General features: G+C 39.8%; 1 protein-coding gene across 6 annotated transcripts in view; it reads left to right on the forward strand.

Moving 5' to 3' along the window:
• LOC139368689 (SPG11 vesicle trafficking associated, spatacsin) overlaps positions 1 to 18,317 on the forward strand; it is a 94,889-nt gene that overhangs the window by 7,641 nt on the left and 68,931 nt on the right. For 4 of the 6 annotated variants that reach the window (XM_071107911.1, XM_071107922.1, XM_071107933.1 and 1 more), the window contains exons 9-14: positions 6,366 to 6,521; positions 7,874 to 8,052; positions 8,402 to 8,578; positions 11,078 to 11,149; positions 11,402 to 11,529; positions 11,875 to 12,050. In XM_071107911.1, the coding sequence (XP_070964012.1) occupies positions 6,366 to 6,521; positions 7,874 to 8,052; positions 8,402 to 8,578; positions 11,078 to 11,149; positions 11,402 to 11,529; positions 11,875 to 12,050 (888 nt within the window). The remainder of the gene's footprint in view (positions 1 to 6,365; positions 6,522 to 7,873; positions 8,053 to 8,401; positions 8,579 to 11,077; positions 11,150 to 11,401; positions 11,530 to 11,874; positions 12,051 to 18,317) is intronic. The other 2 variants (XM_071107944.1, XM_071107892.1) reach the window with 1 other exon arrangement.

Consider the following 18,317-nt stretch of genomic DNA (forward strand, 5'->3'; position numbering starts at 1 on the left):
ACATGCATCAAATCTAATATTATTTGTCACATGCGCTGAATACAACGTAGACCTTACTTACAGCCCTTAACCAATAGTGCAGTTCAAGAAATAGTTAAGAAAATATTTATTACATTTAAATTAAGTAAAAAATTAAAAGTAACACAGTAGAATTGCATAACAAGGCTATATGTAGGTAGGGGTGAAGTGACTATGCATAGATGATAAGATGAATTGCAGAGAGTAACAGCAGTGTAAGAACAAGGGGGGGGGGGGGTCAATGTAAATAGTCTGTAGAGCTTTTGGAAGATCTGGGGACCCATGCCAAATCGTTTCAGTCTCCTGAGGGGGAAAAGGTGTTGTCGTACCCTCTTCACGACTGTCTTGGTGTGTTTGGACCATGATGTTGATGCTACACTATTTTAGGTCTTTGTGCAGGGGCGCCACCTCCCTGTTATTTTAAGGGATTATCAGTGGCCCAGGCGTCTTTAAGATTTCATTACATGCTTTATGAATTTCAATGTGCAATTGATGTTTGTTTATTTTTCAATAATTATTCACTCACTTAGGTTGGAGTCACTAAAACTCATTTTTTAACCACTCCACAAATTTCTTGTTAACAAACTATACTTTTGGCAAGTCGGTTAGGACATCTACTTTGTGCATGACACAAGCAATTGTTTACAGACAGATTATTTCACTTATAATTCACTGTACAATTCCAGTGGGTCAGAAGTTTACATACACTTAAAAAAACAAACATTTTACAACTTTTTTTCTCCCCAATTTTGAGGTATCCAATTGGTAGTAGTTAGTCTTTTCTCATCGCTGCAACTCCCGTACGAACTCGGGAGAGGCGAAGGTCGAGAGCCATGCGTCCTCCGAAACACAACCCAACCAAGCCACACTGCTTTTTGACACAATGCACATCCAACCCGGAAGCCAGCCAGTGTGTCGGAGGAAACACCGTACACCTGGCGACCTGGTCAGCGTGCACTTTGCCCGGCCCACCACAAGAGTCGCTAGTGCGTGATGAGAGTATAAACACAATGGTACCACGCAGCTGTCATACCGCTCAGGAAGGAGATGCGTTCTGTCTCCTAGAAATGAACATACTTTGGTGCAAAAAGTGCAAATCAATCCCAGAACAACAGCAAAGGAACTTGTGAAGATACTGGAGGAAACAGGTACAAAAGTATCTATATCCACAATAAAACGAGTCCTATATCAACACAACCTTAAAGGCCTCTCAGCAAGGAAGAAGCCACTGCTTCAAGTCCGCCATAAAAAAGCGGACAAAGATCAAACTTTTGAAGAAATGTCCTCTGGTCTGATGAAACAAAAATATAATTGTTTGGCCCTAATGACCATTGTTTGGAGGAATAAGGGGGAGGCTTGCAAGCTGAAGAACACCATCCCAACTGTGAAGCACAGGTTGGCAGTATCATGTTGTGGGGGTGCTTTGCTGCAGGAGGGACTGGTACACTTCACAAAATAGATGGCATCATAAGAAAGGAAAATTATGAGGATATATTGAAGCAACATCTCAAGACATCAGTCAGGAAGTTAAAGCTTGGTCGCAAATGGGTCTTCCAAATGAACAATGACCCCAAGCATATTTCCAAACATGTGGCAAAATGGTTTAAGAACAACAAAGTCAAGGTATTGGACTGATCATCACAAAGCCATGACCTCAATCCTATAGAAAATTTGTGGGCAGAACTGAAGAAGTGTGTGCGAGCAAGGAGGCCTATGAACCTGACTCAGTTGCATCAGCTCTGTTAGGAGGAATGGGCCAAAATTCACCAAATGTATTGTGGGAAGCTTTTGGAAGGTGACCCGAAAAGCTTGACCCAAGTTAAACAATTTAAAGGCAATGCTACCAAATACTAATTGAGTATATGTACACTTCTGACCCACTGGGAATGTGATGAAAGAAATTAAAGCTGAAATAAGTCATTCTCTCTACTATTATTCTGACATTTCACATTATTAATTAAAGTGGTGATCAAAACTGACCTAAGACATGGAATTGTTACTAGGATTAAATGTCAGAAATTGTGAAAAACTGAGTTTAAATGTATTTGTAAACTTCCGACTTCAACTGTACCTTTTCAAATATTGCATTTTTCCAAATAGTGTGCAGTTCAAGTGACACCTTTCATCCATTTGTCGTGTTTATGTAATGTAGTATTGTGTTGCAAGATCAATACACTTTACTGAGTTATAAATCAGGCTGAAAATAAGGCATACATTGATAATTAAATTGAAACCTACAATGTAATGGTTATCACTGTGAGGACCCTCTAGGTTGTAAATGCAAGTAATCTGCAAATCCTATACCATGCATGATAATTAAATGCTTGGGGGAACACAGACACATGAACAGAAACACGAACAGCACACACACGGGGAGAGTTACGACGGTAATGATTCATATTGTGCATTGACACATGGGAGCTATTGGGCCGACAGTCTGTCGTATCAGCCTTGCCTCCTGAGTCCTGCTTGGATCGTTGTATAGTAGGTAAAGCTTTGGAGCCCCTTAATCTAGCCCACTGGGAGTGGCTAACAAACAGAAAGGAACAAGTATTGGTATTTGGTATTTTATTAGGATCCCCATTAGCTGTTGAGAAAGCAGCAGCTACTCTTCCTGGGGTCCACACAACATAAAACATGACATAATACAAAAAATGTATAAACAACACCAGCTCAAAGACAGAACTACATACATTAAATAAATATCACACACACACAAATGTGTATTTTATTGTGTCTGCGTTCCTGTATGTGTGTGTACTAGTATGTTGTTCCGGGCGGTATACCGTATTTTACTATACACTGGTATTTATGCACGGACCGGTTTGGGTTTTTACTTTACCTTCTATAACGGTATTTTAATGTTTGGTTTGTTAAATGTGATACGCCGTGTGTAACATCTATTTTTATAATTTACTTTGCTACTTGAGTCATCCCTCTCCACTCTCTCTCTCCATGCTGCTTTCCACACAGACCTGGTCACTCAAGGAGCGCATTTGTTGTTGCTTGACCACGAGACACTTTCGTTCAGTCTACATGGTCAACGCAGCACATGCAACAATGTTGATGACAACAATGTTGTTTCCACTTTGATCTTAATATAAATCCACACGCATTCTATAATTGCAATATTAGTTTGTGTTTCTTACATCTGAAAACAGCTAGTTTGTTATTTCTTAGCAAGTTCAGCTAAATTGTGTTAGCCACTAATGTTAATTGCTAGTTAGCTGGCTAGTCAACAAGCTATTACAAGTACTGAGTCAGAGCAAACGTAGCTAGCTAATACAGCCTGATCCCAGTACTGGTGGAGGCTTAAATCGGCATGTTTTTTGTGCAACAGTATCTTCTTAATCAGAGGAATAGGCGAAGCATGAATATGTCGGCTATATGAATAAAAATGTAATTTAGCCAAAGATTATAGGGTCCCCTAGGAAACACTGAACATCACTTTGGTTCCTACCCTGTCACAATAACTCGCCCATGGCATTTTCATTCGTTGTCATGTTAAGCACTGTATTCAGAGTGCCCACTATTATTTATATTCTAACTATAGAATTATAATAAACATTCTATTTCCATGATTCTAAAAGTTCACCGATCTAAATCGCAATTGAAGCATTTGGTTAAAAATAAGGCCTAGTATTTTTGCCCATATCGTGGCAGTGTGGAAATGCTCTCAAATGAGTGCAGGAAATGCAGGAAACTATTTTAGATTAAAGTTGAATTGAACAGTATAAAACAATCACAATTGGGAAAGACCCATTTTAAAATAATGTAGAATATACAGTGCCTTGCGAAAGTATTCGGCCCCCTTGAACTTTGCGACCTTTTGCCACATTTCAGGCTTTAAACATAAAGATATAAAACTGTATTTTTTTGTGAAGAATCAACAACAAGTGGGACACAATCATGAAGTGGAACGACATTTATTGGATATTTCAAACTTTTTTAACAAATCAAAAACTGAAAAATTGGGCGTGCAAAATTATTCAGCCCCCTTAAGTTAATACTTTGTAGCGCCACCTTTTGCTGCGATTACAGCTGTAAGTCGCTTGGGGTATGTCTCTATCAGTTTTGCACATCGAGAGACTGACATTTTTTCCCATTCCTCCTTGCAAAACAGCTCGAGCTCAGTGAGGTTGGATGAAGAGCATTTGTGAACAGCAGTTTTCAGTTCTTTCCACAGATTCTCGATTGGATTCAGGTCTGGACTTTGACTTGGCCATTCTAACACCTGGATATGTTTATTTTTGAACCATTCCATTGTAGATTTTGCTTTATGTTTTGGATCATTGTCTTGTTGGAAGACAAATCTCCGTCCCAGTCTCAGGTCTTTTGCAGACTCCATCAGGTCTTTTGCAGACTCCATCAGGTTTTCTTCCAGAATGGTCCTGTATTTGGCTCCATCCATCTTCCCATCAATTTTAACCATCTTCCCTGTCCCTGCTGAAGAAAAGCAGGCCCAAACCATGATGCTGCCACCACCATGTTTGACAGTGGGGATGGTGTGTTCAGGGTGATGAGCTGTGTTGCTTTTACGCCAAACATAACGTTTTGCCGTGTTGCCAAAAAGTTTCAGGTTTCATCTGACCAGAGCACCTTCTTCCACATGTTTGGTGTGTCTCCCAGGTGGCTTGTGGCAAACTTTAAACAACACTTTTTATGGATATCTTTAAGAAATGGCTTTCTTCTTGCCACTCTTCCATAAAGGCCAGATTTGTGCAATATACGACTAATTGTTGTCCTATGGACAGAGTCTCCCACCTCAGCTGTAGATCTCTGCAGTTCATCCAGAGTGATCATGGGCCTCTTGGCTGCATCTCTGATCAGTCTTCTCCTTGTATGAGCTGAAAGTTTAGAGGGACGGCCAGGTCTTGGTAGATTTGCAGTGGTCTGATACTCCTTCCATTTCAATATTATCGCTTGCACAGTGCTCCTTGGGATGTTTAAAGCTTGGGAAATATTTTTGTATCCAAATCCAGCTTTAAACTTCTTCACAACAGTATCTCGGACCTGCCTGGTGTGTTCCTTGTTCTTCATGATGCTCTCTGCGCTTTTAACGGACCTCTGAGACTATCACAGTGCAGGTGCATTTATACGGAGACTTGATTACACACAGGTGGATTGTATTTATCATCATTAGTCATTTAGGTCAACATTGGATCATTCAGAGATCCTCACTGAACTTCTGGAGAGAGTTTGCTGCACTGAAAGTAAAGGGGCTGAATAATTTTGCACGCCCAATTTTTCAGTTTTTGATTTGTTAAAAAAGTTTGAAATATCCAATAAATGTCGTTCCACTTCATGATTGTGTCCCACTTGTTGTAGATTCTTCACAAAAAAATACAGTTTTATATCTTTATGTTTGAAGCCTGAAATGTGGCAAAAGGTCGCAAAGTTCAAGGGGGCCGAATACTTTCGCAAGACACTGTATGTGTTGCCACCCCAGGGTCACGAACTACTCATAAAACAAATGTAGAACTTTTATTTTAAAGTCTGTAGAAATAGAAACTCCAGCACACTGGTGAGCTTAATGCTCCAAAAATGTAACAGATCTTATATTTCTTTCATCAGGGATTTCTACTGATGTTATTAGGAGATCAGGACCAAACTTGTTTGTATGGTCTATGTTGAATCATGATAAGGTCTGATGATGGTGGGTGTTTCAAACGTTCAATAACACAGAGGTTTCTCCCTATTCTCTAATCAAAAACATAAAATACCATCAAAAATTTGAAAAATATCATATATTTTGGCCCTATCACCCAGCCCTAACTGTGAGCATACAGTTTGTGTGAGAGAAAAAGGAAGGGGACTATTCCGTAAGATACCTCATGCGATGTCAGCTAGAATTACCGCTCCTAATAGTAATTGCCTTCTCACATGATGTCTCACTGTAGTCTCATCACAGCCTAGTAATTGAAATTGTGTGCATGCGCCCCCATGCCTTTAATTTGTTTGTGTATGTGTGTGCGGTTGATGTTTTCTCCTACTGACTAGAATAAATGTGTTCAACCTCTGTAGTGTATTATGAGCTTCAAATTAATATTTATGGAGTGTATATGTAAAAAATATATATATAAAAAAATGTATGGGTGCCTTCAATGGGTAGGACAGTGTAATTACCAGAATGTAATGAATAGAACTGTAGCAAACACAGCCATTACAATGGCAACATTTCCCCCTACACATATGACCTAGGTACAGATCTAGGATCAGCTTCCACTCCCCCAATCCTAACCTTAACCATTAGTGGGGAACATGCAAAACTGAATAAAGATCAGCTTCTGGAAGCAACTTCATCCTACTGCAGATATGACAGTATGAGTGTTTCTCTGTTCCTGTAGATGTCCAGGATCTGTGTCCGGCTCTGGACCTTCTGCGTTGTGCCATCAGAGACAATCATACTGAGGCCCAGAGCCGACAATTTTCAGAACAGCTGCTCAGCATCACCCTGGCCTTCCTCAACACACAAGTCAGGACCGTCCTCTCCGCCACAGAGGGTAAGACACTTCTCTCGCCGCGTTCCCCATGCTTTTGCATGCACTGCTTGCAGGTTAAACCCATGTTCATTGCTACATACGCCAGTAGATTCTGGAGGTTGCTAACAAACTTTCAAAAAACATTTTGGATAAAATGACCACATGTAAATAAAATAAAAAACGTTTAAAAACCGTGAACAATCCCTTTAAGATTTTTGAGGGGACACCGCATCAACCTGCTTAGCTACAGAATCCAGTTGCTGTAAGCATGATGCATTAGGAGTGCTGCCTCACTGAGCAGAGTCATGGTTGAGTGGTAAGGCTCATGTACTACAACTCTGGAGACTGGGGTTCAAACCCTTCACACTACTATGCCTGATCCATTTCCCACTCTGTTTCTCACCTCTGAAATTAAATCAATAAAATTTGAAATCCACTCACTTTAAAATAAAAAAAATACTGCTATCTCAAGCAATCAGCCATGGCTGGCACGAAAACATCTGCGGGAGATTGCATCAACCTGCTTAGTTGCCAACTGTATAACAAAAAAATCTAGTTGACATTAGCATTTTGTTTGCTTCCACATGCAACAGTGAATTGAAATGAATTCATTAGGCCTTAATCTATGGATTTCACATGACAGGGCAGGGGCGCAGCTGTGGGTGAGCCTGGGAGGTCATAGGCCCACCCACTTGGGAGCCCAGCCAATCAGAATAGGTTTTTACCCACAAAAGGGCATTATTACAGACAGAAATACTCCTCAGTTTCATCAGCTCTCCGGGTGGCTGGTCTCAGACGATTACACAGGTGAAGAAACCGGATGTGGAGGTCCTGGGCTGGTGTGGTTACACGTGGTCTGTGGTTGTGAGGACGGTTGGACGTATTTCCAAATTCTTTAAAACGACATTGAAGGTGGCATATGGTAGAGAAATGAACATTCAATTCTGTCTATAGCTCTGATGGACGTTCCTGCAGTCAGCAAGCCAATTGCACCCTCCCTCAGAACTTGAGACATCTGTGGCATTGTGTTGTGTGACAAAACTTCACATTTTTTGGATCTTTTATTGCAGCTCATGAGACATGGGACTAATACTTTACATGTTGCGTTTATATTTTTGTTCAGTGTAGAAAAGTCTATAGAAATAGAAACTCCAACACACAGGTGACCTTAATGCTCCATAAATGTACCAATCTTATATTTCAGTCTCAATAGGCCTTCATCAGGGATTTGTACTGATGTTGTTAGGAGATCAGGACCAAACTTGAGTTTGTATGGTCTATGTTGAGTCATGATAAGGTCTGATGATGGTGGGTGTTTCAAACTTTCAATAACACAGAGGTTTCTCCCTATTCTCTAATTTCTTTCTTCACAGAGCTGGATGAGAACCTGCAGGAGTGTGTGGAGATCTTGGATAGTTACGTCTCGGATCTGCGTACCTTCATGAAGAGGTTTCCCTGGCCAACAGGTGGCGACACTTCCACCCTTGTCCCATCCCCCATACCTGTACCTGAGGAGGTGGAGAATGATGACTGGGGTTCCCTCTCTTCTGAGGTAAAAACACAGTGAAGCTTTCAGAATAGCTACTTTATTGTCGATTCTTCCACTCAAATTTAATTGATTTGCTGTCACAATCACACATACACACGCACACACCCACACAAGAAGCAGAGTGGGCATGAATCCTCAGCGACATCCTAGATGGGTAATCATGATAATGGCTTGAATTTATGTCACACTTTTTAACCATAGGCCTCAAAGCGCTTGACATTGTGCTAGGGTAACTCTTCTCATCCACAACAGCCATTTTGCACCAGAATGGTTCTCCCCAATTGGCTTTCATTACGTAAGTATCTACAGTAATGACCAGATATCCGATTTCTGATACTGTGTGTGCGTCAAGGAGGTGGTCGAGCGGGCAGTGCTGACCAAGCAGATTCCCCGGGCCCAGGCCTACCTGAGGAGCCAGAACAGGCCAGATCAGCGGCTGGAGGAGTTGAGGAGTACGGGGCTGCGTCTGGCCTTCAACTGCCTCACACACAAAGACCTGGAGCAGGCCACTGCACTGCTCAGGAACATGGTGAGACTATGGCTATGTTCGGTTTGTTTTCACTAATCCATTCTGGAAGGATTCTGTATGGAGGAATGGTCTAAGATCCCTCCGGATGCGTTCTCCAACTCCATAAAACCTTTTAGAAAAAGGCTCATTGTCGTTATCCTCACAAGGTGAGGTATCGAAGGGTATTGAAAACTGGGGTGTCAATAATGTTGTCTTCTACCTTTTTGAGAAAAAAAAATATTACTTGTTTAACAAAATCTCTTTCTCTGAGCAATTGTATTAGTATAAAATAATTGAATTTCCCCCAAAAATGTAGCATACAATATAATAGCCCAGTATTAGAATGTATTTTATACAGTCTTTTTTTTTTTCAGACCCCACTGTTGGTTGCCCTTAGTTGTTCAAAGTTGGTAGAATCTTATTCTTATTATGCCAAAAGGGTTTCCACCAAGTATTACTTCTGGGGTAATCTTTATATTCGTAGTTAGACAATGATTAACAATATAAGATAAAACTAAATAAACAATATAGCAGCGAGCAGCAATGAACGGGGTTCAGAGGATGATAGAAAGGACACAAGATCAGTTGAATAGCAAAGCAAGCACTCTATCATGTAGGAACAATCTTCCTTTATGTGCAATCATAAGTTTAAATACAACATGTGAAGTGAATCTGATGAACGGTTCATGAGGAGAAGATGATTGCAGATTATTTTTAGCATTAGCGTTACATATGCAGTAATTAGTTATTAGTAGTTTCCTTGTTTTTTTAGATATCAATACAAAATTCAGTGGGCTTCATCTTAGGGATGTCCATGATAGCGATGACAAGTTTCAAGTTGATAGGCCACCGTGGAGTGGATTTCCAGTGGTTTAAATTGACACGTAAAATCCAATTTGGATTTGTCAACTCAGCCATCTCTTAGCCAATTCCTTGGCTTTTCTCAAACTAAGTTAAGAGATATACCATGGACCTGTTACTAATCCTTCATGAGAATATGTTTTCCCAAGATGGAGGAGAATCTTTCCTGATAGACCTCATGAAATGTGGTCAGCATTAGAAAAGACACTTACATACAAAGTTTCAAGTCTCTAGGTCAAACAGGGTGGTGAATAGGAGGGTTTAAGTGACATTGCTTATAACAGAGCCACCTATAGGCCAATCGTGCCATTCTTTTTCACCAAGTTATTCATAGCCTCTAGTTCTGTGTGCCAAATTAGAAAAAAAGGTACCAATCTATGCTTCAGTTATTTGACTATGTCAAAAATATTTATTTTTCATCGAAGAATAACAACAGCTTTGCTGTGAACCCCTAAAAAAAAGGTTTTCAACTTGGATAAATCTCACAATTACCCTTGGACAAAATAACTCAGACATATTTAAGGGAGCTGATCTATAACATATTTAGACACAAGTTACGATGCAATGTCTACATGATCAAAAAAAAGTTGAACCCTTAGCAAACAAAGAAAAATGGTCAACTTATATATGGCTAAAACCTAAGCTCAGAAATTATAACCAGACCAAAACACCTATGATCCAGAACCCTATGTCACCTGACAAGAAATCAAAGAACCTTGTTGAGAACTGGGATACTGCTTCTGGCAATTGAATTAGGTAGGTTCAATGCCATAAATAAAGAAGAGCGGCTATAAACTGGTTGTTTGTTTAGCAGCAAAACCGACGTGTGCGCAGCTACGGGGTTGGCTTATATTGTTGGCAACATGTAAACTATATTTCGTTTCCAATGTTTATTGAAAACATAAATACATTTGCACAATGAGCACTTGTTGTCTCTCAAATACATCGTTGCAGTTGTTGGAAAGCTAGCTAGCAATTATTTTACTATATTAGCATAGACGTGACATCAGTCTAACACCTCAAACCAAGACATTATATCATCACTAGATAAAACGAGTACTGTACTAGCTCTAGGGTGCCAATAATTCTATCCATGCCATTTGTCTTTATTATTTTTTATAAAACTGTTGAACTTAAAATAAAATTGGTTCTGCCTTGTTGAAAATCCATTTTATTTTAAAAATTTCACCTTGTTTTAGAAGAAATGTGGGATTTCTTTGTTAATACAAGGGTGCCAATACATTTTGCCGCAACTGTATGTATGTACTTGTGTGCATGTATAAGTATGATCATTTTTCTTTGGAAACAGCAAATACGGTGTCTTATAAGCCCATGTGGGCTGGGCATCATGAAGATGCATGACACTATAATATAATCAACCAATTCATCAATCATATAACATTACTTGACAGTGGTTACACTGCATGATTATTTTACATAACCCACAAGACGTAGACAGAGCTTTGCTATTCAATGTGCCCAGAGTCTGTGAAAACAGGGATGATGTTAGCATCTCACTCACACCCCATGACCCAGCAGGAATGTTGGTGTGTCCTCCATGACTAAATGGTCATTTCTCATGCAACTGAAACAGGAGTCTCCTTGTTTTTTTGTTGTTTGTACTGTGGATAAAAAAACACCGGCATTCTCTGTTTTCAGGGTTTCAACGTAAAGAAGCAACTGCATAACATATGCCTCTACACAGATGACCGGGACCTAAGGGACTTTGTGGTAAGACCAGCATTTTGAGCAAATGCGACGATCGCATCGAACATTCTAACTTTTATTATTTGGATGATTTTTGGATGATTTGACTGTTTTTAAAAACTCATTCCAGCCAGACAAGCGGGTACACTGCATTGAGTTGAAAAACATAGTCCTTATCAACATCTCTTTATGAACATTACCTTTTGAACTCATTACCTTTTGCCAGCCTCAGAGGCGATTTAAGATTTTGGGGGGGGTTTCAATTACTGTGTGCAGGTGGAGGAGTTGTCAAAGCAGAGCTATTTGTCTGATGAAGAGACACAGAGGGTGGAATTCATCAAACAGATTGAGGCTTTGTGTGCGGTGCCTGAGACGCGCTGCACAGACCCTGTGGGCAGACAACGGTACGAGATAAAACGGGACTATTCACTGCATTTGGTTTTTCAGTTTTATCTTTGTGTGCTTTTCTCCTGTCAGGATTTCTGACACTGTATCCATCTGGGTCGTGTTCTTTAGTCACCAAACAGAAGAAAACACATGTGAAGGTGGTCCCTCCCTTTTTGTGTCCTTAATGAACATGGCCCTGAATGCCAGTAGTTGTTTTTCTCTGCTTACATGACATGACAAAATGTTAGCAGTAAACTTTATTATTTATTTTTTTGCTCAATCATTTATCTTTAGTCTTGCTCTATGGCAATCACTTCCTGTTTTAATGTAGCAATACGGTACTGTATACTGCTTTTTCTCAGGGTTCCTCAGATGTCCCAGACAGACCCAGGGTCTAAGAGTCTGCTGGAGGAGCTGGTAGACCAGAGAGGCTCCCAGTCAGAACAGACACTGTGGAGCTCGCTGCGTCTGGACTGGGTCAGACATTGGGACCACAACACCCAGCGAGCCATCCTGCTGTCACGCCTACAAGACTCGGGTAGGACTCTCTTAACCCTGCGTTCACACCCTATATGAGTCATTGTAAGTACGAGATCCCGACTTGGAAAAACATTCAGCTTTCAAGTGGTAAATACAAGTTGGAAACTCGTATCAGGACCCTGACTTTCCCGTCATGCTGAACTCTGACTTCACCCACAACAGAAATTAATATGATGACAGCATTTTCTGCACTAAATCCACTCCTATAATTAAACTCCTGTCAATTTGGTTATAGTCTATGTTCTATGAGTGGGTAAAACATTTATTTTCACCATGATTTAACTTCTAAGTGGTCTGCCTGTGCAATCATTAAATTGTGTTGTGCCACGTCAGAATTCCAAATGATCACATTTTCATAAAACTTTAAAAAAAATAAAAAAATACCTGCACTCCCGATCGCCATGTCAGCTCTGCTTCTAGCTCCTAAGCAACTTTGCACAAGCATTTCGCTTCACCCGCAATAACATCTGCTAAATATGTGTATGTGACCAATACAATTTGATTTGATTTGATTACATGGTGTGGGCATACTTGTCTAGAACACATACACTACCATTCAAAAGTTTTGGGTCACTTAGAAATGTCCTTGTTTTTGAAAGAAAAGTTGTTGTTTTTTCTCCATTTAAAATAACATCAAATTGATCAGAAATACAGTGTTGACATTGTTAATGGTGGAGGCAATGTGATAGTCGGGGTGCTTTGGTGGTAAAGTGGGAGATTTGTAAAGGGATCTTGAAGGAAGACTATCACTCCATTTTGCAACGCCATGCCAGAACCTGTGGACGGCTCTTAATTGGAGCCAATTTCCTCCTACAACAGGACAATGACTCAAAGCACAGCTCCAAACTATGCAAGAACTATTTAGGGAAGAAGCAGTCAGCTGGTATTCTGTCTATAATGGAGTGGCCAGGACAGTCACCGGATCTCAACCCTACTGAGTTGTTGTGGGAGCAGCTTTACCGTAAGAAGTGCCCATCAAGCCAATCCAACTTGTGGGAGGTGCTTCAGGAAGCATGGGGTGAAATCTCTTCAGACAACCTCGACAACTTGACAACTAGAATGCCAAAGGTCTGCAAGGCTGTAATTGCTGGAGGATTGCTGCAAATGGATGATTCTTTGACGAAAGTTTGAAGGACACAATTATTATTTCAATTACAAATCATTCTTTATAAATTTGTCAGCGTCTCGACTATATTTCCTATTCATTCATTTCATGTATGTTTTCATGGAAAACAAGAACATTTCTAAGTGACCCCAAACTTTTGAACGGTAGTGGACATCCGTCTATATTTCGCCATGACAAAGTATATATTTCGCTGAGATGTGCTCAATCTAAACAGTGGACCAAATTATTCAACTACATTTTTTTCCTTCAACTACCATCACGCAACACAAATGTATCCTCTCTCTGTGTGTGTGTGTGTGTGTGTGTGTGTGTGTGTGTGTGTGTGTGTGTGTGTGTGTGTGTGTGTGTGTGTGTGTGTGTGTGTGTGTGTGTGTGTGTGTGTGTGTGTGTGTGTGTCTGTGTCTGTGTCTGTGTCTGTGTGTGTGTGTGTGGTCGCACTGTGCCTGCGGGGCTGTTGCATTGCCACATCAACATCAGACTCCACAGAGCCACACGACCAGCAGTTTGAACATTGTAGATTGAAGATTGTAGCCTCCTAAATTGATAGTGCAGGTTGTTTTGGAGATTTTACAGTTAGCTACCTACTTCACATGCTGATGTTGACTTTGGTATTATCAGAGACACCTTATAGGCTTGGGGGGTCTTGAGGCTGTGTGAGAGCGATAAGATTTGACAGAATATTACAGATTTCCCCACACACACAGTAATGGTTGTACATTTTGGGCAAATCTGATGACAACCCGAATGTGTTCAGAGCATTTTGAGCCCAAACTGACATCTTTCCAAGAAGTAGATTAGGATAAAAACAACTTTGTTTGAGGCCTGTGCTCGTTTTCAAAGTGCCTGAAGCTGTTGTCTCTGCCTGCTGGTTGCTATATATGCGAGAGAGCATGCTCATATGAGAGAGGCAATGCGCACTTACAAAGACCAGAAGAGTGACACTTTTTTTCAGTGGAGATCTTATATGCTTTGTTCTACGAGCTAATCTTCATCAGATAACATCACTTTTTTTTTTAAAGCATTTATGTACAGTAATCAACACAAGCAGATAAAGGCTTCATAATTCATAAAGGTAATGTTAACTGACTGATGTTATCTCATAGAACAAAACGTTATAAGATCTTCTAAGCCCGTGTTAACCTCATGCATTATTTTCGCCATATATGCCAAAACATTATTTTCCCATTAATATCCCCAATTGGAATGGCCAACAAACCAGAGGTAGAAAATGTTAACTAATTTTTTTTTTTTTAGGATGAGCTCTATTATAAAAAGTATTGTTCTCCCATATTAGTATTATTTAACCCTGTAAATCATAGGAATTTGTGTTTTTGGGTGTATTATTCCTTGAAGGACAACAGCAAAACATTATTTATCCCATAATGTAATAGCTGTACTTTTAATTTATGGTTTACGTAGCTAGTTAGCAAGTGAATGGTCCCAAGTTGTTGTTCTGAGTTGACAAGTCGTTCCTCTGATAGGTTGTGAATGCGGCATAAGTCCTGTTTGTGCTAGGGCTGTCACTTTTTTCCCCACAAACATTGATGTTAAAAAAAAATTGATGTGATGATGGAAAATGCAACATTGTCCAAAAATCCATATTGACATGCACTGTCTGCTACCAGATGTTTAATACAAATCTATAACTTCTCATTGGAGCATACTGTCATTTAACCAGCATTTTTTTGCTTTGTATGGAAAGCCATCAACAGTTTGAGTCTAACATTCGGTGTTGTCTCCTTCATAAATTACCATGCTACCGCAAATTGAGCAACATAATAGCAGAGTGTGCAACATGACAATGGAGCACCTGTCAATTGAAACAGCGGGAAACAACTGAAAGCAACTATATCAGACCTAATTTAGGGTATCATAAGTATTCACCTTGGTTTTCTTCACATTTTATTGTGTTACAAAGTGTGATTAAAATTGATAGAATTACTCTGTATTGTCAAAGTGGAAGAAAAATTCTATATATTTTTTTAAGATTAATGTTATACCTTGATTAGATAAGTAGGTGGTTTGAAATCTTCTTAGGTGGTTAGAAATCAGATACAAATCTGATTCCTGGCCTTGCGATTTGTCTGAACAGTCAAATCGGATTTATTTGCCCTCAGGTGGTTTTTAGACGGTTATTTGACATATCTTGTTGCTTGCTAGTTACTCTGTAGGGTGTTTACCCATAAGAGTATTATTTAATTCAGTGTTTATAAAGAAATATTCATTCTATATTTTAATATTTTTTATTTCACCTTTATTTAACCAGGTAGGCTAGTTGAGAACAAGTTCTCATTTACAACTGCGACCTGGCCAAGATAAAGAAAAGCAGTTCGACACATACAACAACACAGATTACACATGGAATAAACAAACATGCAGTCAATAATACTGTAGAAAAAGTCTATATACAGTGTGTGCAAATGAGGTACGATAAGGGAATAAATAGGCCATGGTGGCAAAGTAATTACAATATAGCAATTAAACACTGGAATCGTAGATGTGCAGAAGATGAATGTGCAAGGTGAGATACTGGGGTGCAAAGGAGCGTGCTACAGGTGGGTGCTGCTATGGTGACCAGTGAGCTGAGATAAGGCAGGGCCTTACCTAGCAGAGACTTGTAGATGACCTGGAGCCAGTGGGTTTGGTGACGAGTATAAAGCGAGGGCCAGCCAACAAGCGCGTACAGGTCACAGTGGTGGGTAGTATATGGGGCTTTGGTGACAAAACGGATGGCACTGTGATAGACTGCATCCAATTTGTTGAGTAGAGTGTTGGAGGCTATTTTGTAAATGATATCGCCGAAGTCAAGGATCTGTAGGATGGTCAGTCCTTTATCTGGGAATCTCAGACGATACGAAAGAGAGGTTGAACAGGATTGTTTTAGGGGTTGCAACAATTTCGGCAGATCATTTTAGAAAGAGAAGGTCCAGATTGTCTAGGCCGGCTGATTTGTAGGAGTCCAGATTTTGCAGCTCTTTCAGAACATCATAGAGAATTGCAAAAAAAACAAACAATGGCGCATACCCTATGTCTCTTCACAAGTTACAGACTATTTACTTAGAATTTAACATGATTAGAGTAAATAGAATGTCATTGTAGCCATGCTCAAAAAGTGGCCACTGCTCAATAGAACACTTTTACTGCTCCGCCGGTGCTAACTTCAAATCTCAACTGACAGTCTAGCTAGTGGCTGCAGGTTCCTGTGTGATAACATGGGGTTTTTCTAAATGACATCTGCGGAATACAAAGCAAAATTCGGTCTTTATATTTAGAAATGTACAAAGCTAAAAGACCGAATTTCAATATTTACCCTCCCCGAAGACAATATGTTAGGTAGGTATTATAGGTATAGGTATTTCTGAGTCTTACCATTTTAAATCGGCATAGAAACGGACTCTCTTAAAACCTGTTATGGCTGCATCCCTTTGTTCTCAATTTCCGCCTGAAGACATACCCTTGAGTGTTAATGCCGTTTTCATAAAACGTCATTAACACTTACCCGTCCAGAAGTACGTCCTGTCCTTGCAAAAACAGCTCTTCAGTTAGTTTGAATGATAACACTCCAAGATTCCTCAAACAAAAAATCTGTCTCACTTTCACCTTTTCACTTTCACTTTAGATTAGACTTTGCTTTACCTGATTTATTCGCCATGATATCTTCAATGAAATCGTTGAAACTACAACTTTCCGAAATACAGCTGCGCGTATAATGCCTTACAGCAACTACTCTGATCGTCAAGGCGAGAATGGAGTTCCCTGCGTGTGCGATTACAAACAAGGAATTGTGGTCCAACCCAAAACCATTACATACTGGCTTTTACCTCAGCTCATTTATCCAGCTAGATTTCAAGAAGATCAGTGGTCATTGGGCAGAAATATAGTCAATCATTGAAGCTTCGCTAAAATTATTGGTGCGTAAGGTAGTCATTGCTCGTTGTCTTCAAATCAGCTCACTTCGGTCAATACTCCCCACAAAAAAAAACAATGACGTTTGGCTGCGTTGCAAACATCCAGAGGAATGCACTGAAACCAACCATGACTAGATAAACGATTGTTTACGGGGTGTAATCACGTCAAATGCTCCGTAAAAAATTGATAGAGATGGAATTCACGGCACAAACGGTTTACAAAATGTTTTGATTTAGGCTATAAAAATGGATTTTATCAAAGAAAACGGCACTTCATTTGATCACTGGCACCCTCAGGAAGAGAAATAAGAGCAAGATATCAGAATGTAAGTCATAATTTTACCTTCAGATGTGAATGTGTAAAAACTGTCATGGCGGAAAATGTTTCTGTTGTTGATTGCTCTTCTCAAACAAAAGCATGGGATTTGTTCTCTGTAATAGCTATTTTAAATTGGAAAACATAGTTTGATTACCAAGATTCTAATCTTTTGAAGGGTGTACGACACTTGCATTTTCAAGAATGTTTAATGTTACGAAGTTGTATTTTTAGTTGTCACTCTGAAATTTCCCCTGATGTTGATCCCTGTACGGGGATCACAGCCATAACAGGTTTTAACGTTGATTGAGCGGGGTTAGATGAATAGAAAGCCATAGTGCATTTGGATCTGACAAGGGTATCAAGTTGATTTTGATTGGTCCAAACCGCAGGAAGACCTCCAAATGTTATCACCTCCCAATGCTGAAAAATGGAAGAGATTATACCAAGAGCTGGGCGGGTGGTTTAAACCAAAATATAAATGCAACATGCAACATTTTCAAAGATTTTGCTGAGTTACAGTTCATATAAGGAAATCAGTCAATTGAAATGAATTCATTAGGCCCTAATCTATGGATTTCACATGACTGGGAATACAGATATGCATCTGTTGGTCACAAAATGTAGGGGCGTGGATCAGAAAACCAGTCAGTATCTGGTGTGACCACCATTTGTCTCATACAGCGCGACACATCTCCCTCATATTGAATTTCATCTTGTTAGCCTGTATGTTCCACTCATACATTTCCACCCTGTTAGGCTAAATTATAGAGAAATTAGCCAAATTTCAAAATGTTGAAATATGTTTGATAGAGAAGTAAAAATCATGTTCAGGTGTTCACCATTATGCTAGCTCAATCTTGCTCACTCAGAGCTATGGCTAATATCGGAACAACGTTTCCCCCAGCTAGGTTC

The sequence above is a fragment of the Oncorhynchus clarkii genome, chromosome 2 (assembly GCF_045791955.1).
Source record: "Oncorhynchus clarkii lewisi isolate Uvic-CL-2024 chromosome 2, UVic_Ocla_1.0, whole genome shotgun sequence".
Lineage (NCBI taxonomy): Eukaryota > Metazoa > Chordata > Actinopteri > Salmoniformes > Salmonidae > Oncorhynchus > Oncorhynchus clarkii.